At 34.3% G+C, this 23,416-nt stretch overlaps 3 protein-coding genes across 5 annotated transcripts in view; 1 reads left to right on the top strand and 2 right to left on the bottom strand.

Annotated features, from left to right (window-relative positions):
• The window catches only part of LOC105784769 (pentatricopeptide repeat-containing protein At3g14580, mitochondrial), a 147,915-nt gene that overhangs the window by 104,376 nt on the left and 20,123 nt on the right, over positions 1-23,416 (top strand). The gene's annotated exons all lie outside the window — the stretch shown is intronic.
• On the bottom strand, positions 1,362-14,188 carry LOC105784767 (probable disease resistance protein At1g58602). 2 transcript variants are annotated; one of them, XM_012610698.2, is made up of 5 exons: positions 13,122-14,188; positions 12,981-13,046; positions 2,139-4,197; positions 1,721-1,962; positions 1,362-1,635 (listed from the first exon to the last, which is right to left on the bottom strand). In XM_012610698.2, exons 1-3 carry the CDS (start codon positions 14,068-14,070, stop codon positions 2,261-2,263), a joined length of 2,952 nt encoding a protein of 983 aa, XP_012466152.2. In that variant the 5' UTR covers positions 14,071-14,188; the 3' UTR covers positions 1,362-1,635; positions 1,721-1,962; positions 2,139-2,260. The 2 variants fall into 2 exon arrangements, with proteins under 2 accessions (XP_012466152.2, XP_052479736.1); XM_052623776.1 differs by having other exon boundaries at positions 1,362-1,760; positions 1,866-1,962.
• Positions 18,698-20,503, bottom strand: LOC128034711 (probable disease resistance protein At1g58602). The gene is made up of 3 exons (XM_052623529.1): positions 20,341-20,503; positions 20,156-20,243; positions 18,698-19,942 (listed from the first exon to the last, which is right to left on the bottom strand). Exons 1-3 carry the CDS (start codon positions 20,501-20,503, stop codon positions 18,895-18,897), a joined length of 1,299 nt encoding a protein of 432 aa, XP_052479489.1. The 3' UTR covers positions 18,698-18,894.

Here is a 23,416-nt window from a genome sequence, read left to right as displayed (position 1 = left end):
CTAGTGCCTTTTGAGTGCTAGGTATTTCTCTACTGAGTTCGAGATGGGTATTTTGGGTACATTCTACATATTTGTATCTAACATTCATCAAGACTATTGGATATTTTGCATGTTTAGATAGAATGACATGTTTAACTTTACTCGAACTCAGATGTAAATGTTAGATATTGATGTATTTAATTTTTCTTCCAAGTATTTTCATATCGTTATTGATGAATCGAGCATGTCCCATGGTCATGTATTGAGTCAAACTAGCATAGCTTTTAATCCACATAATCATCTTCTATATAAGTTATATACATATATTATCGTGTGTGATGTTAGCTTAGTTGTTAGAAATGGTCAGTTTTTGCAGATGATGAAGGTCCTAGGATGCATGCTGAAGCCATTGCAGAAAGGATTTATCAAGCGCTTGAACGTAATTGGAATATCTAATTTGTTCACCTTGTTTGCTCAACAGCTAACATTTTTTTTCCTTTGATTACCCAAAATAGTCATACTAACAAATGTGGATGTGATTTTGTATGGTATTTTGCAACATTCATATCTTAGCTACTGAGATTTTATCACACCTTGAACTACAAATAGTTAGCTGTTATTCGCTCGTATCCTATCCGAATAAGATATTGAATTTTATAAATTTTTAACGTTGGGTGTTAAGAGATTTCTCACATGTGGACCCTATATTTAAAGATTTGGACATTTCCACGTGCACAAATTATATGTTCAATATTTTCATTCAATCCCAATTACATTTCGAATAAAAGACAAATGAAGATTCTTGCAGTTTTTCCTTTAAACTTATTGAATAAATATCATTTGAATTAATTAAGTGGATGTGAAATTTTCAATCGTTTAAGTTAGATTTGGGATCTTCGATTCCCTTGAATATTTTTTTTAAGTTTATTATCATCAAGATATTGTTGGTAGATATAAGAAGCAAAGCAAGGGGATACAAAATCTTGAATCCAAATATCGATTTTGGAATCTTTGATTCCCTTGGATTCCTTTGCCTATTATAAAGCATAGCTTGCTAAACCATCAAATGTTGATAAAAAAAATTTTCAAATTGTATCTTCTTTCTTTCTTTCTTTCTTTTTTTGGTAAGACAATGTATTTGGGAAGTGTTATTACTTGGTAAGATTTAATTTTTCCTACTTTTTGCTTTGGAAGTGTGGGGATGAAGTGCAACCATTAAAATTGATATGATATCGTAACAAAGATTATTGAGTTAAGGATGACGGAAAAGATTATGTTGAATACCAATCGACTTGCATAAAATAAGGAAATATGTTGAAATAGGAAATGTGTCCAACATACTTATATTCAATTTTTTCTAAAATATGTATATATTAAAAAGATTATATTCTTCATATTCAAATATATATCAAACAATTATATTTAAGTAAACTGAAGAGTAGAAATGAACATAGACAACGAAGTGATGAATTTTACAATAGAAAAGCATGGTCCTGCCTTAGCATCACATATAAAAAAAAAAGAAAGAGAAAGACTCAAGCAGCCTTAAGTAGGGAAAAGAAAAAGGAAAGAGAAAGCAAAGCCAACAAATAAATATAAGAACGGTCACCGCAAACCAAAGCTATGTCGGAACAAAGGTCAATGACGTCTCCTTATCTGCAATTTTATGTTTTAAAAGACAAAAATGAATGTGTAATTAACTTAGATTGAAGGAAATTGAAATGGCGGAGGGGTTTGGTACCTTGCTAATCCAGACACCTCCCATTCTTCCAATACCATACCTTGCAACCATTTTATTGTAATTTGAAGAAAACAACAAACAGTCAACCAGTCTGATGTCAACAACCATAGATATATACAAGAGAGAAGATAATTCCAAATCTCACCATATAACACACTTTCACACGCCACTTATAATAGGAGTTTTAAATCTAGATTTGATCCCGTGAATAGCAGTAGCAGGTGAAAAAATGGCGTCTTTACCTGAAAAGCAAAGCTAAAAAGATCAATGTCTGACTTCCTTTGACTTTTAATAAATGTAATTATTCATTGATGTGTTGACAAATGGAGTGAGAAGGTGAGACATTGTCAAAAACGAAAGATATATAAGAAGCAAAGAAAGTAGGAATCATTTCCTAAACTAGAGGTTATGAAATTACCTCTCAATTATCATTCAATCTATTAGCCACAGTATTGGAGTATGATAGAAGGAACATCTTTGACTATGTAGAAATCTTCTCCTCATTTCTCCAATCTTTCTTTGAATGCCTTTGGCATTGATTCAATCTTCAGTTCTTTGAGGGTTGTAATGGAGCTCAATCCCTCTGGAAGCATCTTCAAGCTTGGGCAATGCCTGATATCCAATCGCTGAAGAGAACATGCGTTGGAATATGATAGAAGGAACATGTTTGACTTTGTAGAAATCTTCTCCTCCTTCTTCCAATCTTTTTTTGAATTCATCTGGCATTGATTCAATCTTCAGTTCTTTGAGGGTTGTAATGAACCTCAATCCCTCTGGAAGCATCTTCAATCCTAGGCAACCCTTGATCTCCAATCGCTGAAGAGAAGGCATGGCTCCTTCATCCACCTTCCACTCCTCCAAATTGTTGACCTCAGTAAGGATTAGAGACTCAAGTTTAGGAAAACCATGAGCAGAGCAAAACATTTCCTTTCCTTCGAAATAACTTTCGAGTTCAAGAATCCTTAAGTTAGGCAGCTTCTCTAGTGTTGGCATTGGATCTTTCTCAAGCTTGCACCATCTCAACCCTATATAAGCGAGATGTGAAGAGAAGTAGTGATACTCTGGTAACTCACTTATCCTTGTTTTTATAATCAACTTGAAAATACTTATACAATTTGAAAGGAGATGGGCCAAATGTTTTGGATCTATTGATTTGTCCCCAGAGGTAATAATGGACAAGGAATGAAGATCATATTTAATTCCGATTATGGGTGGATTCTCGCCCAACTCCTTCTCATTGAAATTTTCAATATTGAAGGGAAAATTTATCCCCAACTCTCTAAGATTTTTCATGTTGATAAGATCCTTCAGATAACAATTCTTGGTGTTGAAGTTCACAAGTGTTAGGAGTTTTCTCAAAGTACCCAACTTCAACTTAGTTCTGCTTTTACATCTCGAAGGGAGATATAAATGTCTTAGTTGCTCCATCCTCCATATCACATTAGGTACATGAATTCTACCAATATCAACTCTTAAATCCAAGGTTTGCAAACACCTTAAGTTGCGTAGAGATGATGGCAACTTCTGCCAGAGGAACTCAAGATCCTTTAGACTCAAGAATCTTAAATGGATGAGATTACCTATATCACTGGGTAACTTAGACCCTCCAAAACGATCACCTGTTGTTCTTTCATAGTTTAGGACTCTTAGCAATTTGAAGTTGTTGAACATGTATCTCCAAATTCCCCGAGCTTTAAGATCCATCGTACTAATTCCCGAAATCAAAAGAATCCAATACAGTGGATTACAAACATCATTTTCATGTTCTTCAACGTAATTCAACACTTCCAAAGGCAAATATTTTTCTAATGCCTCATTCGGAAAGAACTCATTGAAGAACAAAAGTGACCGAATATTTGGACTTTTAATGCATTGTATGAAAAAAAACTCATGCACAGAAACCCTACGAACCTTCCGAATCATAGATAATGAAGATGCATTTGATTGGTCGACAATGAAGACAAAATTTTCTTGTTTTGCCTTTGATAAGCAAAGATCTCTCATCAGATCATGCATCTGAATTGTTTTGACCTTTAAGGTTGCCACATCTCTTTCTCGTACTTGAATCATGCACCTTTCCACAAGCTCCATTAAATAAGATTCCGCCACATCTTCCGCAATTTCCCCACCGTCTCTTTCTTCTTGCTTTGATGACACAATACCTTCAGCAACCCATAATTGAATCAAACTATCCACATCTATCATATAATCCTCTGGAAAATGGCTTAGATAGAGGAAACATGGTCTTAGATAGAGAGGCAAATCATCATAACTTAATGCTAACACATCCTCTGGTCCTTGATTTTTGCCTCTCTTCAAGTATGATTTTACATTGTCAGATATCTTTCGCCATTCGTTTAATAAATTCTTCTTTGTAGCCAAAATTCCTCCCAATACAACAATGGCTAATGGAAGCCCTGCACAATCTTTAACCATGTTCTCTCCTAACTTTTTCATTTCTACGTCGATTATATTTCCTGTGTAAAAAATTAAAAGAATAAATTTTTAAAAATAAGGAAAATTAAGAAATAATTTAAATAGGTAAAAGAAATGTAGAAGTAGATGAACCCAAACTTATATTTTATAAATTTATCAAACAATTTTAATATAAATTCATCACTTATAAAGTTTAATTTTATTGCGGTTATTAACTACAATTGAAAAAATAAATACTAAATAAGAAACTTTACTCTCATTCAAATAAATAAATATATAATTCACTATCCAATTTGAAATCTAAAACAAAATTTACATATCTTTTAAAGGGTTGTTTGGAATAGTTCATGCCTTATGGTTTTAAGGCCAATATTTAATACTCCAACAAAAAAAATAGAGGAAAATACTTTTAACAATTAAAGAATTATATAAAAAGATTATTTAATTTTAAATTAGATATCATGTTAGATACAAATGAGATTATAAATAAGGGTTAGAAAAGATGTGTTGAGAGAATTTGGAGATAAAATTATAAGATTTTACTTATATTGTACAAGTTAAGCATACAAAACAATTAAATTAATCTCTTTTTCGTGGATGATTTTAACGAGATTTTGGAACGAGATTGAGATAATTTTAATTCGAAAACTAAATGTCTTGAATTAATGACATAATATAATTAGGTCAATTAGTCCTTGTAATTTTAAATATTAAATCATATCGAAGATCATGGTGAATATATTGAAAGGAGATCTAGGAGTAGTGATTATTAGTAGACTCGAGTCTAGTTTTATTTCTGGGATTAGCCTTAGTGGTCATTATCCAATAGTGTCACATTTGTTATTGACAAACGATTTCTACTCTTTTTGGAAGCTAGTTCGTTAAATTGAAGGAGAATGATTAACTTGATTTAAGAATATTGTGCAGCTTCTGGACGAAGGGTCAACTACGATAAATCAAGCAACGTTTTTAGTGTGAATACTCCCGAAGGGACAACGAAAGGTTGATTCAAGACGAGACTAACATAATAATTCGGACGTTTACTTGGGTGTCCCTTCTTTGTGGGGGCTTTCGAAAACATTAACTTTGAGGCGTATCAAAGATAATGTCCCTACTTTCACCAAAAAAAAAGAAGAAGAGATAAAGTCCTTACCAAACTTAAGGGCTGGAAGCAGCAAACGTTATCTTGAAGGGGAAGGGAGGTTCTTACTAAAGCAGTAGCTTGCGCTTCAATGTATACGATATCTTTTCGAATTTCCTAAAAACTTATGCGTGGAAATGAATTCAGCAGAAGGAAAATGAGAGTCGTATTCATTGAAAAGCTTGGAGGACTTGCTCTACTTGCAAAAAAATCTTGACAGTTAGTCCAGGATGCTGATGCTCTTTGGGCTAGGATTTTAAAAGGACTTTTTTTCCCGAATTCTAATTCCTTGAAGCTAAAAAGGGAGCTAGGTCATGATGGGTGTGGAGTAGCATTCTTGAAGGGAAAGAGTTTTTAAAAGGAGACTTTGATTTGGCAAGTGCTAAATGGCGAAAGCATCCACATTTGGGAAGATAGATGGTTGCTGGGAGTTAAAGATAGGAAACTAAAGCATCCTGGAAGTATTGACGGATCCTTACCAACAAGAGTTACTGAGATCATTGGTTTAGAAGAACTAAATTGGGACTTACCCAGTATTAGGAGATAAAGAAGTGTTGGTTAGTTGTTAACAGTTAGTTAGGTAAGGGCAGTTGTAACTGCTGTTGACTTACTGTATATATACATACGTACTTTGCATGAGATGATATACAAGAAGAAATGATAGATGAAGTTTTATTCAGTATTCTTGAAATTTAACTTGGTATCAAGAGCCAGGTGAATCTTGCTGATTTTCTGAAAGAAAAAAAAAGGGTGCCTCATGGCCACTGATGCAGCAGGTGATACTCCCCGTCACTCGTCCAACACTAGAGAAGCTGAACACTCACAAGGTAATGGTGCTCAAGGCTCGACTGAAGTGCACTATTTCTCCAAGCATGATACAATAAAGCTTGCGTCACACAACTACCTTTTGTGGAAACATCAACTCTTGCTGATTCTTGAAGGGTATGGACTTGAAGGATATGTACTAGGTACCACTTCCTCCCCTCCTCAGTTTATTGATGGTCCTGATGGTCAGCAAATTGCGAATCAAGATTTCATCGTTCATCGAAAGCAAGATAAATTTCTTGCCTCTTGGCTTTTATCTACTATTACGGATGATATTTTGGCTCATCTTACAACCGCAAAAACTAGTTGTGATCTGTGGAATGCCATTGAAAGGAAATTTAGTGCTAAATCAAACATAAAAATCTTGAGCATGCGGCATGCTTTATACTCTCTCAAGAAGTCCAATCTTTCTGTTAAAGAGTATATGTCGAAAGTTAAGCAACTCAGTGAATTTGACTGCGGCTGGGAGCTTTATATCAAAACAGGAACAAGTGAGCGTTATATTGGCTGGACTTTCGGTTGAATTTGATTCCATTAGAGTTCTAGCTACTGCAACTCCGTTATCTCTTGATTTGTTGAGTGAATTGTTACTTGACTGTGAAGCACGTCAGTTAGAGCTGTTAAAAGACACCCCATGTCAAGCAAATTTGGCAAATCATCAGCGAAATAGCGATGATACGGGAAAACAATCAGCAGACTCTGCTAAGTATTCTCAAGACTCCAAGCAGAATGATAGAGGACAGGGCCATGGGTGGTCTCGTGGTCGTTTTCGGGGAAATGGACGAGGATGGTCACGTTCGAGGCCGCAATGCCAGTTGTGTGGGAAGATAGGCCACATGGTTCAAACATGTTACCATAGATTTGATGAGTCGTTCTCTGGGAATGCAGGAGCTGGTATGGTTCAAGTTAATTGTCATCAGTTGCACGCTTCCAGTTGTGTGCCAGCTGCTCCAACATGTCAAGCGATGTCTCACTGCTGTCACACAAATCCTCAGTCTTCCTCTGGTTCTTTTCCTTCTCATCCATCTTCACAAAGTAGTTCTATCTGGTACCCCGATTCTGGAGCGACGAACCATATAACACCAGAGGTGTCTAATCTTACGGCTCCCTCTTCATATACAGGTAAGAGTTGTGTCACCATGGGTAATGGTGATTCGGTGCCTATTGCTTATGTTGGTTCAACTGTTCTTTCAACTGGAACCCGACTCCTAAAGCTTCAGAACGTACTGCATGTCCCTGCAGTGTGCAAAAATCTAATGTCTGTGGGTCAATTTGCTAGAGATAACAATGTTTATTTTGAATTTCACCCTGTTCTATGTTTTGTGAAGGATGTTCAGACAGGGAAGACGCTTCTCGAGGGCCGCATGCATGATGGCCTTTACAAGTTTCGGTTCGCAAAGCCTGTGTCAGCTTCAGGTGCTAAATCTCCAGAGTCAAATTCAACTATATTGAATACTGCCAATTCTGTTCAGTGTGCACCTTCTTCGTTGTGGCATGACAGATTAGGTCACCCGTGTACTGAGGTTCTTAAACGAGTTTTAAAAACTTGTAATATTCCAGTTAAAAAGAACTGTGTTCAACATATGTGTACAGCTTGCCAACTAGGTAAAGCTCACAAACTTCCGTTTACAGCATCTAAAACAATGTATTCCTCTTCTTTTGAACTCGTTGTATCTGATGTATGGGGCCCTGCATGGTTACCTTCAAATGGCTTTCGTTTTTACGTTTCGTTTGTGGACATGCATAGCAGATTTACCTGGGTCTATTTTCTTCAAAACAAATCGGAAGTGGCTCGGTGTTTTAGAGATTTCTATCAGCTGGTTAAAGTGCAATTTGATAGGTCTATTAAAATGCTACAAACTGATGGTGGTGGTAAGTATCGAGTACTAGCTCGTGAGTTGTCCTCTCTTGGTGTCCAACACAGGATTGTGTACCCCTACACTTCGGAGCAAAATGGGGTTGCTGAGAGAAAACATCGATAGCTTATTGATATGGCTTTGTCTCTCTTAGCTCTTGCAAGTCTACCGTTGAAGTTTTGGTTTTATACTGTTATGCATGCTGTTCACCTAACCAATCGACTACCAACTCCGGTCCTCGGACAGACTAGTCCCTATGAGGTTCTCCACAAAGTCAAACCAAGCTATGAGCTTTTAAGGGTCTTTGGGTGTGCGTGCTTCCCAAATCTCAGGCCTTTTCAGCCTCACAAGCTGAGTTTTCGGTCTCAACAATGTGTATTCCTTGGGAGTGTTCCTAATACCAAGGGCTATCGATGTCTCGCAGAAGATGGCAGCATGTTTGTGTCTCGACATGTAATTTTTGACGAGGAAAAATTCCCTTTCAAAGATGGGTTCCAAACTAAGGCAGTATCACAAAGTTCGCGGACGGTGCCTCATCGGTCTGTTCTCCCAATAGTTTCAGCTGGTGGTTCGCATGTTCTTGCTATGACACGGGCATCAGCTAGCCCGTCTACCATAGGCATCTCTCCTGGCCAGTCTCAACCCAATCCTACAGAGTCTCCTACTCCTAATGACACAAATGGTCCACCTGATAACTCTGACCTATCTCTATCACTACCTACCCGAGTCAATCATCACCCCATGCAGACACGTTCGAAAAATGGGATTTTTCGACCTAAAGTGCTGGCTTCAGTCGTAGATGAAGTTGAACCTACCACCATTCATGAGGCGTTTCAGAGTCCAGCTTGGACTACGGCAGCCGAGGAAGAGTACAATGCCTTGATTTCCAATCACACCTGGGAGCTAGTTGGTTTACCTGAAGGTCGACGAGCCGTTGGATGTAAATGGCTCTTCCGTATTAAGAGGCATGCAGATGGGTCTGTTGCTAGATACAAGGGCAGACTCGTGGTCAAAGGGTACCTCCAAGAAGCCGGTGTTGACTTTCAAGACACTTTCAGTCCCGTCGTCAAACCCACCACAATTAGAGTCGTCCTCGCCCTGGCCGTCTTTCACCAGTGGTCTCTTCGACAAGTTGACATAAACAATGCCTTTCTTAATGGAGACTTGAGCGAGGAGATCTATATGTCACAGCCACCAGGTTTTGAACAGTATGGCTTACATGGAGAGCCTCTGGTCTGCAAGTTAAAGAAGGCTCTCTATGGTCTCAAACAGGCTCCACGAGCCTGGTTTCAAAAACTAAGGGATTTTTTGGTGACCATGGGGTTCGACACTTCCAAAGCGGATAACTCGCTCTTCATTCGACATCGTGAGGATGCTTTGTTGTACGTTTTAGTGTATGTCGATGACATCATCGTTACAGGCAGTGACTCACAGGAAATTGATAAGTTTGTCAAGACACTTGATGGTCAGTTTGCATTGAAGGACCTTGGCCAGTTGAGCTATTTCCTTGGTATTGAAGTCAAGCACACGTCGAATAGGATAGTTTTGTCTCAAACTAAATACATTAGAGACTTGCTTCAAAAAGTAGCTATGGACAGATCCAATGCTCTCCCAACACCAATGGTTGCAAATAATCGTCTTACTGCTGAGGAAGGAAGCCCCCTTGAAGATGAACATCAGTATCGAAGCATCGTAGGAGCCTTACAATATATCGTGATCACCAGGCCTGACATCGCCTATTCAGTCAACAAGGTGTGCCAATTCATGCACAAACCACTAACCGGTCACTTCAAAGCAGTCAAGAGGATACTACGGTATTTACAAGGAACAATGAATTACGGATTACAGTTTACTCGGGCTTCCAAATTCCTTCTTGAAGGTTATTCGGATGTGAGTTGGGGATCAGACGTTGACGATCGAAGGTCCACCTCGGGGTATTGTATCTTCCTTGGAGGGAATCCGGTCTCATGGAGCTCGAAAAAGCAACACGTTGTGTCTCATTCCACAATAGAGGCGGAATACAGGAGTGTTGCACATGTCACCGCTGAAATGACGTGGATACAATCCCTACTGACTGAATTGTGTGTTCCAAGCTTACCAAAGGCACTAATTTGGTGTGATAGTTCAAGACAATAGCGATTCAGGAAATCCATCATGCACTCCAAGTTCAAGCATGTGGAGCTAGACATTTTCTTTGTTAGAGAAAAGGTGGCTGCTGGAGTTGTTCAAGTTGGTCATGTCCCAGGGACCCATCAGCTAGCAGACATACTAACAAAGCCTTTGTCAGCCTCAGGGTTTAACCGGTTTCAGGATTTACTTCGAGTGGTTAACACAAACTAGGGGGATTTAGTTAGTCAGGGAATGGATGAGTATGAGGAATATTAGGAGATAAAGAAGTGTTGGTTAGTTGTTAACAGTTAGTTAGGTAAGGGCAGTTGTAACTGCTTTTGACTTACTGTATATATACATACGTACTTTGCATGAGATGATATACAAGAAGAAATGATAGATGAAGTTTTATTCAGTATTCTTGAAATTTAACTCCCAGTATCTCAATGTGGTTAGAAGATATTGAAATTGCGAAATTAAAAGTTCCCCTTAATGAAACAGATGAACAAGATAAATTGGTGTGGCCGTTTACAGCTGTTGGTCAATATTCGATGAAGTCAGGGTACAATTAGTTGAGAAAGCACTATGGAAATGAGTCTTCTTTACAACCTTCCAGCTCTCACTTAATTGATAGGAGCACTTGGAAAGCTATTTGGAGCTTACAGGTACCGAACAAAATTAAAATTTTCTTATGGAAATTGTCTCATAATACTATTCCATCTCGTTTTAATCCGTGGAAAAGAAAGTGTGTTTCGAACCCAATTTGTTGTTTATGTGGTATTGAAGATGAGACTTTGGACATATTATTCTTAGTTGTAATTGGTTAGGGGAATATAGTATGAGGCTTGTTTTGGTCTTCAAGTAAATGATCAAATTCAATCATTTGACAGATGATTCTCAAAGTTGTTACAAATGCCTTGTATGAGGGAGGATTTCAAAGTTGGAATTGTTTTCACTTGCTGCCACATCTGGAAAGCTAGGTGTGAGGTTACAATTGGAGGTGTGAAACTTGGTTTGGAGAGAATTATTCGAAGGACTAATTGCTCCATGACTGAATTCTTATCTGCTGAATGGATCCTCTGTTCAAACAATAACTCTGATCGAACTAGAAAGTCAAAAACTTGTGCTGATGTTTGGGAGAAACTACCATAAGGTTGGGTTAAAGTTAATTGTGATAGGGCATTTGACACCTTAATAGCTTGTGCTGGTATTAGAGTAATAAGCAGAATTTTAAGTGGGAAGATGCTGGATGGGATGGGTAAAAGGATTAAGTGGATTCATGTGAGGTTGTCGAGGCCAAAGCTATGGTTGGATGGATTGAATTAGCTATGAAGAACAAATGGACCAATGTGACAATCAAGACTGACTGCCAGACTATTGCTTCGAATATTAAGAAGAAGAGTCAAGATCGAAGATGGAGATTAAGGCTAGTCCTTCAGGTTTTTGATAAGCTGGTCATGCAACTTTCTTATTTGAAAGTCAATGTTATGAGACGAGAAGCCAATAGGTTAGCGGATTGGTTTGCTAACTAGGGTCGTAAAGAGATGTGCTGGTTGTTCGAATCAACTACCCTGTTTCTTGGCCTTTACTCTTGATAAGAATGGTTTACCTGCGCCTCCATCTTTCTGATGCAAGGATCCAGGATAAGCTTAGTGAATACTGTGCTTTTTTCATGCTAGTTTATCTGGTTTAGTGTTTTAGACTTCCAGGATACTATGTTTGTTTATTCTTTCTGGAATGAATGTTTTTGTGGGAAAAAAAACGAGAATTGATTAATTATTATTCTAATTGATGTTTGAGTACTGAATTTAAATAATAAAATCCATTTGTATTTCTTATTAAGAAAAAAAAACATATAAAAGAATAGCATGAAAGTGCTTAAGAAACTAAACAGAACATATACTAATTAAGGTAATAACTTACATCGGGATGATTATAAAATTAAAATTTTAGAGACTAATAAAATTTTGTCACATCATTAAATTTTAAAGACATGAATTATTATTATAGACTCATCCATAGAGAAATTATTTTATGGATCATTCTCACCACATTATTCATGGTCCCTTTCCAATTATTTAATAACATTTCAATAATTTTTTCCATGTCATTGACACATTATTTTGGTAAATTTTTTACCCTGAACACTGAATCTAGAATCCTGAACCTTAGATCCAAAGCATAAAACCCCAAACTTGTAACCCATAACCCTGAACCATTGAACTTTAAACTTGAACATCGAACCTTGAACTGCGAGATTCGAGGTTCAAGGTTTAGATTCAGGGTTTGAGTTCAAGGTTCAGGATAAAATAATTATCAAAATTATGTGTCAATGAAATGAAAAATATTGCACAAAAAAAATTTTTTTTTAAAAAAATTGGTTGCAAAAAATTAAAAAAACATTAACTTATGAAAAAAATAAAATGATTAAAATTTATAAAAGAAGAAAAGATGTTTGTTTATAATTTAAAAATTAATTATTTTAAATAATTTAAAAAAGTTAAATTAAGTTGGAGAAAATATTAAATATAAATGAGTGTATAATAATTCTTTGTTATCTTTAAATTTTAACGATGGAACACTATTTTATTGGTGCCTAAAACTATAATTTTTAATATGATCTTAATATAATTTATTCCTAGTAAGTTATAGCGAAGTTAGCAAAAATTATAATATAAAAGATAATGAATTTACCTGTTAATTATATTTACGTGCCTGTACCATTAATTGATAAACTCCAAAGCCTTGATTTATTTTATTTATTTCATATTAAGGTTTTGAAATTTTTAAATAAAATAGATTTTATATATTTTAATATTAATTATTGTCAAAAATATTTAAAATGAAAAATAAATTTAGCATATAACAAGAATTTTGCTATATCTATATTTACCTGTTTGAGGAAATACGATCTTTTGAAACAATTCCCAACTTTCTTCATCGTTTAGGCAATTCAACTCTGAAATAAAATACATAGTTATTTTCCATAAAAGGAATAAGAGTATTCAATTTTACCTAATTAAGAAAATTTTACCTCTTATCGCAGCATCTGAAACTATCCCCTTGTTTCTAGAGGTGAGCAATATCTTGCTATTGCTATCACGGCCAGTTGCAACTGGAAAGGCCGGTTTTAGACTATCCCAAGCTTCACTGGTCCAAACATCATCAAGTATCACCAGACACTTTTTATCCTCCAAAGTTTTACACAACTTCTTTGCTAAATCTTCATCTGTTTTCTTCCTGTCCTTTTTATCTAAAGTTTTGAAACCAGATAGAATGTCTTCCCAAACATTTCTTTTCCGGCATGGTTGAGAAACATATACAAAAGCCAAGTGATCGAAATAATCAACAACCTGAGGATGGTGATATATTTTCTTGGCGAGAGTGGTCTTTCCCAGACCACCCATGCCCCATATTGTAACAACCTTGCATCCACTTTCCTTCGTAAGAACTTTGACCAATCCCTCGGTATCATCAACTAGTCCAACAATATTATCATCCATAATATGTGGATAAGGCCGCCTTGATTCTCGTCTTTCAGTTGAAAAACTTGATTCTTCTCCTTTGTCCTTTAATTCCTTTACGCCGTACGCCTGTAGTCGTCGGACCAAGTCGTTGATTCTTTCTATGATTTTCTCGATCTTTGACCTGGTTTCATGGAGCACCCATCCCTCTTTCAAACAGCAGGCTGATCTTTTAATACAACTCGGAAGGCCACCTTTGTTTTTGGATCCAATCTTGAGAGCAAATTCCTCAACAATATCCTCAGCATCATAAGCAAGCTCTCTGATTTCAGCAACCCAAAGACGAATCCTCTCATCCGTTGATTGTTTTGTCTCTGCCACCATTAAGGAGCTTTGCATCCATTGGAGCTCCGTTTGCAGACGATCAACTTGCTCCTCCACGCCCCATAGGTATATGGCTTCCTCAGTTAGCAGCTCGCCAATTGTTGTCACTGCAGATGTCACAGCAGACCAAGCCATAATAGTGATCGAGCTCAGAAAATTCTTTAAAATCTTGAATTTGGATTTCAAGATGTGAGTGCCGCAATCTTGCTGGGAAAACAATTGCAAGAAGCAGTACTTAATTATAAAAACAATTGCGAATCATTGCCCTTTTATACTTTTAGTAGTAATAGTTCTATTAAATTTATAAAAAATTATAAAGCAACATTAATCATCAATAGAATAAGAATACAAACAAGAAAGGTATATATTCATAATAGAATGAGAAAACAAGCAAGAAAGGTATGTTCAAAATAGAATGAGAATACTAACAAGAAAGGTATATTCATAATCGAATGAGAATAGAAACAAGAAAGCTATATTCCTATGAATTACTTTATAACCTTGTTTGTATTTTTATGAATATAATTATGTATATTTTCACTTATAAATTTGTATATATAATTAATTTCATTTTTAATTTATATATATAATTTCATCTTTAATTTAAAAGAATTTTGTATAAGTAGTTTATATACTCTTAAACGGTTTGTTTTATAATTGTGAATATTTTTCTTATTTATCATTAATTATTATGGAAATTATTGCATATCGTTGTGAGATGGATTAAGATAGGGTAGAGTACAAAATGGTCATCAAATTATTGATTTTATTCTATTTTGATCACTTAAATATTAACTTTTTATTTAGTCATTAAATTTTTAGAAATTAAACATTTTGATCACTTCCTCATTAGTTGCAATTAAATGAGTGACAGGAAATTGATATGAACTTGTTTTTATTGGTCTAATAACAAATTTAGCCCCTAATGTTTAGACATTCTATCCATTTGATTCTAAATATAAAATTTTCAACAAATTTAATCCTCATATATTTACAAAATTTCTCATTTTAGTTCAAATTTTAAAATTAAAAATAAATTTAATCTCAAAATTTCTGAAATTTATCAATTTAGTTCTAATTCTAAATTTAGCCATCAATCTAGTATCGAGATGATATAATTAAAATAATAACTCAATCAATATTATATAATTATTAAAATATAATTAATTATTAAAATATATGATACTTATAACAAACAAAAATCAAGTTGAACATTCTAACTTGATTTAATAGATAAGGTTAGAAATTTTATTTATTTAATTATGAATGTAATAAGCAATTAAAAATTGATTATGCAATGTTCATCTTCTTCTTCCACGCCCCCTAGGTCCCTACTCACAAGTCACATAATCACTTTTTTCTATGTGGATTAAAACACTTCCGTTTTCATTAAACATCAACACGTATCGTTTCATTAAACTCTTAACCTCAAAATGCAGCGGTCAACTAACTAATTTTAACTAACGTCTACTCATGATTTGACCACCACCGACTTGTGGCCTTCCCATCAAGTACATGCTTAACCACTTACTCCTTGAGGATGATGAGGTCTCTCTCTCTTAATATATATATATATATATATATATATATATATTTAGTAGGTTTTTTTTAACTTAAATTGAATAAAAATTTAAAAAAGCAGCAAAGAAAAAATCATTTTAAAAAAAGCGAAAAAGTTATGCCTTTGTTTATGGTTTCGGTTGACTTGTGTAGCAAGAAAAGTGTATATAAACATATATATATATATATATAGAGAGAGAGTATGGTTTCTTGAACTTAAATTGAATGAAGAATCTAAAAAGCAGCAACGGTAAAAAAGGAATAAAATGTAAGTCTTTGTTTATGGTTTCGGCTTGCTTATGTAGCAAGAAAAGTGAATATAAACACATATATTTAGTATGGTTTCTTGAACTTGAATTGAACGAAGAATTTAAAAAACAACAAAGAAACAAGAAAGCCATTTAAAAAAGGAGAAAATGTATGCCTTTATTTATGGTTTCAGCTTGCTTGTGTAGCAAAAAAAAACGAATATAAATATATATATATATATAATATGGTTTCTTAAACTTGAATTGAATGAAGAATTTTAAAAACAATAAAGAATCAAGAAAACCATTAAAAAAAGAAAAAAAACATGCTTTTGTTTATGGTTTTGGCTTGCTTGTGTAGTAAGAAAAGTAAATATAAACATATATATATATTTAAATATGGTTTCTTGAAATTGAATTGAATGAAGAATTTAAAAAGCGGAAAAGAAACAAGAAAACCATTTAAAAAAAGGCGAAAAAAGTATTCCTTTGTTTATGGTTTCGGATTGCTTGTGGAGCAAAAAAGTGAATATAAACAGCATATGTGATTCCTCCATAATTTCTTATAGATAAGTGCGGACCTTTATGCACTTTTTAACACCAGCGGTTACTTCAAGATTTCAACTCTTTCTTTTAGTTAGAACCCTTTTTCTTTACTTAAATAATACACCATTAATCCACTTCATGTGTATTTCTGTGTGTATATATAACTTGGAATAGAACTTTTCATCCAAAGTAGTCATACTAACAAATGTGGCTGTGATTGAGTGGTATTTTACAACATTCATATCTTAGCTATTGAGATTTTCTCACACCTTGAACTTAAAATAGTCAGCTATTTTTCTCTTGTATCATAATCTCGACTCATAGACATTTTAATATTGAGTTTTATAATGAAAACAACATGATTATACTAAATTTTATAAATCTTTTAGCATCGGGTTTTAGGATATTTCTCCCGTTTCGACCTTACATTTCAAGACTCGGACATCTTGACTTGCACACATATTATGTTCAATATTTTCATCAAATCAGAATAACATAAAATTAGAAAAAAAAAAGTCAAATGAAATAAATATTTCTTGAATCAATGTTTGCTTTAAAAGTAGAAACAAATGGAAACCCAAAAATAGAAGTTGTAAACTAAAATTTGAAGAGAATTGAAATGAGGATTCAAATTTTAGATTTATTGATAAATATCATTTGTATTAATTAAGTGTATTTGAAATATTGAATCAATTAAGCTAGCTGAATTTAGAATCTTCAATTCCTTGGACTCCTTTTCTTTTTCAGCCTATTATCATCAAGCTATTGTTGGTAGATATAAAAGCAAATCCCTAAAGAATGAAATGCAACCATTTATTTCTTATTGAATTTTTGTTAGATAATGTAATTTGGAATTTCTACATTATGTTTACTTGTTTATTTTCTTTGTGATTTAGTTTATCTTATTTAATCTTGAGATAAACATATCGTGGATTATATGTGTTGACATGTAATTAATCGATGAAATTTGATTTTTTTTTTCTGCTTCGGAAGTGTCGAGATGAATTGCAATCATTAGAAATGAAAAAGATTATTGAGTTAAGGATTAGGATACTAAAGAATGAAAAAGATTACGTTGTATACCAATCGGGTTACCAAAATGAGGAAATACGTTAGAAATGGGAGGTGGTTTAAGCATATGGAGCTGAAATAAATTCGTTGAACGGAGCATTCCAAGAATGTATATAATACTTCATCAACTACTAGTTCACCAATCTTTAATCGTATTGCACGAATTTAAGACAAATATCAAACTTGAATACGTGCCCAACATATATATATTTATTTTTTTAAAACTATTTATATATTAGAATATATAATATACGACATGGACATTTAATTAAGGGAAAAGAAAGATTAACAAAAAATTAAGGTTAGTCAGTGCACTTTTAATTTGATCAATTTTAATATGTATATTTTTGAATTTGTCAACTTCAATTTTGTATTTTTTTAATTTTGAAATTTTAGTTTTAACCTAAATTGTAGCAATTAAATTTATTTAGTTAAATACCAATCGACTTGCATAAAAAAAGGAAATATGTTGAAACGGAAAATGTATCCAACATACATATATTCAATTTTTCAAAAATATGTATATATTAAAAGATTATATTCTGCATATTCAAATATATATCAAACAATTATATTTAAGTAAACAGAAGAGTAGAAATGAACATAGACAACGAAGTGATAAATTTTACAACAGAAAAGATGGTCCTGCCTTGGCTTCTAATATTACATTAAGTACATATGAAAAAAGAAAAAGACTCAAGCAGACTTAAGTAGGGAAAAAAAAAGAAAAAGAAAGAGAAAGCAAAGCTAACAAATAAATATAGGAATGATGACCGCAAACCAAAGCTATGTGGGAACAAAGGTCAGTGGCGTCTCCTTATCTGCAATTTTATGTTTTAAAAGAAAAAAATGAATGTGTAATTAACATAGATTGAAGGAAGTAGAAATGGAGGAGGGGTTTGGTACCTTGCTAATCCAGACACCTCCCATTCTTCCAATACCTTATCTTGCAACCGTTTTATTGTAATTTGAAGAAAACAACAAGCAGTCAACCAGTCTTGATGGCAACAACCATAGATATATACAAGAGAGAAGATAATTCCAAATCTCACCATATAACACACTTTCACACGCCACCTATAATAGGAGTTTTAAATCTAGATTTGATCCCGTGAATAGCAGTAGCAGGTGAAAAAAATGGCGTCTTTACCTGAAAAGCAAAACTAAAAAGATCAATGTCTGACTTCCTTTGACTTTTAATAAATGTAATTATTCATTGGTGTGTTGACAAATGGAGTGAGAATGCGAGACATTGTCAATAACGAAAGATATATAAGAAGCAAAGAAAGTATGAATCTTTTCCTAAACTAGAGGTTATGAAATAACCTCTCAATTATCATTCAATCTATTAGCCACAGTTTTGGAATATGATAGAGGGAACATGTTTGACTTTGTAGAAATCTTCTCCTCCTTCCTCCAATCTATCTTTGAATGCCTTTGGCATTGATTCAATCTTCAGTTCTTTGAGGGTTGTAATGAACCTCAATCCCTCTGGAAGCATCTTCAATGTTGGGCAACGCCTGATCTCCAATCACTAAAGAGAAGGCATGGCTCCTTCATCCATCTTCCACTCCTCCAAATTGTAGTACGCCCCAAGGATTAGAGACTCAAGTTTAGGAAAACCCTGAGCAGAGCAAAACATTTCCTTTCCTTCGAAAGAACTTTCGAATTCAAGAATCCTTAAGTTAGGCAGCTTCTCTAGTGTTCGTATTGGATCTTCCTTAAACTCGCACCCTAGCAACCGTATGTAAGCGAGATGTGAAGAGAAGTAGTGATACTCCGGTAACTTACTTATCCTTGCATAATTTATACTCAACTTGCAAATACTTGTACAACTTGAAAGGAGGTGGGCCAAATGTCTTGGATCTATTGATAAGATTAGCCACTGGGTAATAATAGACAAGGAATGAAGATATTTGCTTCGGATTATGAATGGATTCTCGCCCAGCTCCTTCTCATTGAAATTTTCAAAATTGAAGGGGAAATTTATCCCCAACTCTCTAAGATTTGTCATGTTGATAAGATCCTTCAGATAATAATTCTTGGTGTTGAAGTTCACAAGTGTTAGGAGTTTTCTCAAAGTACCCAACATCAACTTAGTTCTGCTTTTACACATGAAAGGGAGATATAAATGTCTTAGTTGCTCCATCCTCCATATCACATTAAGTACATGAATTTCGTAATTCCCAACTCTTAAATCCAAGGTTTGCAAGCATCTTAAGTTGCCTAGAGATGATGGCAACTTTATCCATGAGAACTTAAGATCCTTTAAACTCAAGAATCTTAAATGGATGAGATTACCTATATCGCTGGGTAACTTAAACCCTACAGAATGATCACCTCTTGTTATCTCATAGTTTAGGGCTCTTAGCAATTTGAAGTTGTTGAACATGTATCTCCAAATTCCCCGAGCTTTAAGACAGCTCGTACCAGCTCGCGAAATCATAAAAATACAAACAAGTGGATTACAAACTTCATCTTCATGTTCTTTAACGTAATTCAACACTTCCAAGGGCAAAGATTTTTCTAATGCCTCCTCCGGAAAGAACTCATTGAAGAACAAAAGTGACCGAATATTTGAACTTTTAATGCATTGTATGAAAAAAAACTCATGCACAGAAACCCTACGAACCTTCCGAATCATAGATAATGAAGATGCATTTGATTGATCGACAATGAAGACAAAATTTTCTTATTTTGCCTTTGATAAGCAAAGATCTCTCATCAGATCATGCATCTGAATTGTTTTGACCTTTAAGGTTGCCACATCTCTTTCTCGTACTTGAATCATGCACCTTTCCACAAGCTCCATTAAATAAGATTCCGCCACATCTTCCGCAATTTCCCCACCATCTCTTTCTTTTTGCTTTGATGACGCAATACCTTTAGCAACCCATAATTGAATCAATCTATTCACATCTATCAAAATGGCTTAGATAGAGGAAACATGGTCTTAGATAGGGAGGCAAATCATCATAACTTGATGCTAACACATCGTCTGGTCTTTGATTTTTGCTTTTCTTCAAATATGATTTTACATTGTCAGATATCTTTCGCCATTCGTTTAATGAATTATTCTTTGTAGCCAAAATTCCTCCCAATACAACAATGGCTAATGGAAGCCCTGCACAATGTTGAACCATGTTCTCTCCTAAATTTTTCATTTCCACGTCGATTATATTTCCTGTATAAAAATTAAGAATAAATTTTTAAAAATAAGAAAAATTAAGAAATAATTTAAATAGATAAAAAAATTGTAAAAATAGATGAACCCAAACTTATATTTTATAAATTTATCAAATAATTTTAATATAAATTCATCACTTATAAAGTCTAATTTTATTGCGTTATTAACTACGCTTGAAAAATAAATCTATTTGAAAACTTTGAATACTTTATGGAACAATCAATACTAAATAAGAAACTTCACTCTCATTAATTTAAGAGGAGTTTGAATAAATAAATATATAATTCACTATCCAATTTGAAATCTAAAAAGTAAAATGATATTCAAAACAAAATTTACATATCTTTTTAAGGGTTGTTTGGAATAGTTCATGCCTTATGGTTTTAAGGCTAATATTTAATACTCCAACAACAAAAAATAATAGAGGAAAATACTTTTAATATTTAAAGAATTATATAAAAAGATTATTTGATTTTAAATTGGATATCTGTTAGATACAAATGAGATTATAAATAAGGGTCGAAAGATTTGTTGAGAGAATTTGGAGATAAAATTATAAGATTTTACTTATATTGTACACGTTAAGCATACAAAATAATTAAATTAATCTCTTTTTCGTGGATGATTTTAACAGGATTTTCTATCATAATTATTGGGAAATTATTAAAAGGATGTTTTGGAAGCTATTAAGAGTTTTTTTTTTTAAGGAAGGAAATTTTCGAAGCGAGATTGAGATAATTTTAATTTTAAAAACTAGATGTCTTGAATTAATGACATAATTTAATTAGGTCAATTAGTCCTTGTAATTTTAAGTATTACATCATATAGAAGATCATGGTGAATATATTGAAAGGAGTTCTAGGGTAATGATTATTAATAGAGTCGAGTCTAGTTTTATTTCTGGGATTAGCCTTAGTAGTCATTATCCAGTAGTGTCACATTTGTTATTCACGAACGATTTCTATTCTTTTTGGAAGCTAGTTCATTAAATTGTAGGAGAATGATTAACTTGATTCAAGAATATTGTGCAGCTTTTGGACGAAAGGTCAACTATCATAAATCAAGCAACGTTTTTAGTGTGAATACTCCTGAAGGGACAACGAAAGGTTGATTCAAGAAGAGACTAACATAGAGGTGGCAAATAATTCGGACGTCTACTTGGGTGTCCCTTCTTTCTGGGGGCTTTCGAAAACATTAACTTTGAGGCATATCAAAGATAAGGTCCTTCCTTTCACCCAAAAAAAAAAAAAAGATAGGTCCTTACCAAACTTAAGGGCTGGAAGCAGTAAACGTTATCTTGAAGGGGAAGGGAGGTTCTTATTAAAGTAGTAGCATGCGCTTCAATGTATACGATATCTTTTCGAATTTCCTAAAAACTTATGCGTGGAAATGAATTCAGCAGAAGGAAAATGAGAGACGTATTCATTGAAAAGCTTGGAGGACTTGCTCTACTTGCAAAACGATCTTGACAGTTAGTCCAGGATCCTGATGCTCTTTGGGCTAGGATTTTAAAAGGACTTTATTTCCCGAATTCTAATTTCCTTGAAGCTAAAAAGGGAGCTAGGTCATCATGGTGTGTGGAGTAGCATTCTTGAAGGGAAAGAGTTTTTGAAAGGAGACTTTGATTTGGCAACTGCTAAATGGCGAAAGCATCCGCATTTGGGAAGATAGATGATTGCTGGGAGTTAAAGATAGGAAATTAAAGCATCCTGGAAATATCGACGGATCCTCACCAACAAGAGTTGCTGAGATCATTTGTTTAGAAGAAATAAATTGGGACTTACCCAGTATCTCAATGTGGTTAGAAGATATTGAAATTGCGAAATTAAAGGTTCCCCTTCATGAAACAGATGAACAAGATAAATTGCTGTGGTCGTTAATTTACAGCTGTTGGTCAATATCCGATGAAGTCAGGGTACAAGGAGTTGAGAAAGCACTATGGAAATGAGTCTTCTTTACAACCTTCCAGCTCTCACTTAATTGATAGGAGCACTTGGAAAGCTATTTGGAGCTTACAGGTACCGAACAAAGTTAAAATTTTCTTATGGAAATTGTGTCATAATGCTATTCCATCTCGTTTTAATCCGTGGAGAAGAAAGTGTGTTTCGAACCCAATTTGTTGTTTATGTGGTATTGAAGATGAGACTTTGGACATATTATTCTTAGTTGTAATTGGTGAGGGGAATATAGTATGAGGCTTGTTTTGGTCTTCAAGGGCTAAATGATCAAATTCAATCATTTGACAGATGGTTCTCAAAGTTGTTACAAATGCCTTGTATGAGGGAGGATTTCAAAGTTGGAATTGTTTTCACTTGCTGCCACATCTGGAAAGCTATAGGTGTGAGGTTACAATTGGAGATGTGAAACTTGGTTTGGAGAGAATTATTCGAAGAACTAATTGCTCCATGAATGAATTCTTATATGCTCAGTGGATCCTCTGTTTAAACAATAACTCTGATCGAACTAGCAAGTCAAAAACTTGTGCTGATGTTTGGGAGAAACTACCATAAGGTTGGGTTAAAGTTAATTGTGATGGGGCATTTGACACCTTAATAGCTTGTGCTGGTATTAGAGTAATAGGCAGAAATTTAAGTGGGAAGATGCTGGATGGGATTGGTAAAAGGATTAAGTGGATTCATGTGAGGTTGTCGAGGCCAAAGCTATGGTTGGATGGATTGAATTAGCTATGAAGAACAAATGGACGAATGTGACAATCAAGACTGACTCCCAGACTATTGCTTCGGATATTAAGAAGAAGAGTCATGATCGAAGATGGAGATTAAGGCTAGTCCTTCAGGTTTTTGATAAGCTGGTCATGCAACTTTCTTCTTTGAAAGTCAATGTTATTAGACAAGAAGCCAATAGGTTA

The sequence above is a fragment of the Gossypium raimondii genome, chromosome 11, assembly GCF_025698545.1.
Source record: "Gossypium raimondii isolate GPD5lz chromosome 11, ASM2569854v1, whole genome shotgun sequence".
NCBI lineage: Eukaryota > Viridiplantae > Streptophyta > Magnoliopsida > Malvales > Malvaceae > Gossypium > Gossypium raimondii.
Note: the sequence above shows the minus strand (reverse complement) of the source record. Positions and strands in the feature narration are given on the sequence as shown.

What these genes read in the sequence shown, in the direction of transcription:
- LOC105784767 (XM_012610698.2), bottom strand. Translation starts at nt 14,070, where the DNA reads ATGGCTTGGTCTGCTGTGACATCTGCAGTGACAACAATTGGCGAGCTG. An exon ending in TTCAGATGCTGCGATAAGAG is followed by an intron (nt 13,047 to 13,121) that starts GTAAAATTTTCT and finishes ATTTTATTTCAG; the next exon opens with AGTTGAATTGCCTAAACGAT. An exon ending in GATCGTATTTCCTCAAACAG is followed by an intron (nt 4,198 to 12,980) that starts GTAAATATAGAT and finishes TTTTTTACACAG; the next exon opens with GAAATATAATCGACGTAGAA.
- LOC128034711 (XM_052623529.1), bottom strand. Translation starts at nt 20,503, where the DNA reads ATGGTTCAACATTGTGCAGGGCTTCCATTAGCCATTGTTGTATTGGGA. An exon ending in AGACGATGTGTTAGCATCAA is followed by an intron (nt 20,244 to 20,340) that starts GTTATGATGATT and finishes GGGTTGCTAAAG; the next exon opens with GTATTGCGTCATCAAAGCAA. An exon ending in TTAATGGAGCTTGTGGAAAG is followed by an intron (nt 19,943 to 20,155) that starts GTGCATGATTCA and finishes ATGCATTAAAAG; the next exon opens with TTCAAATATTCGGTCACTTT.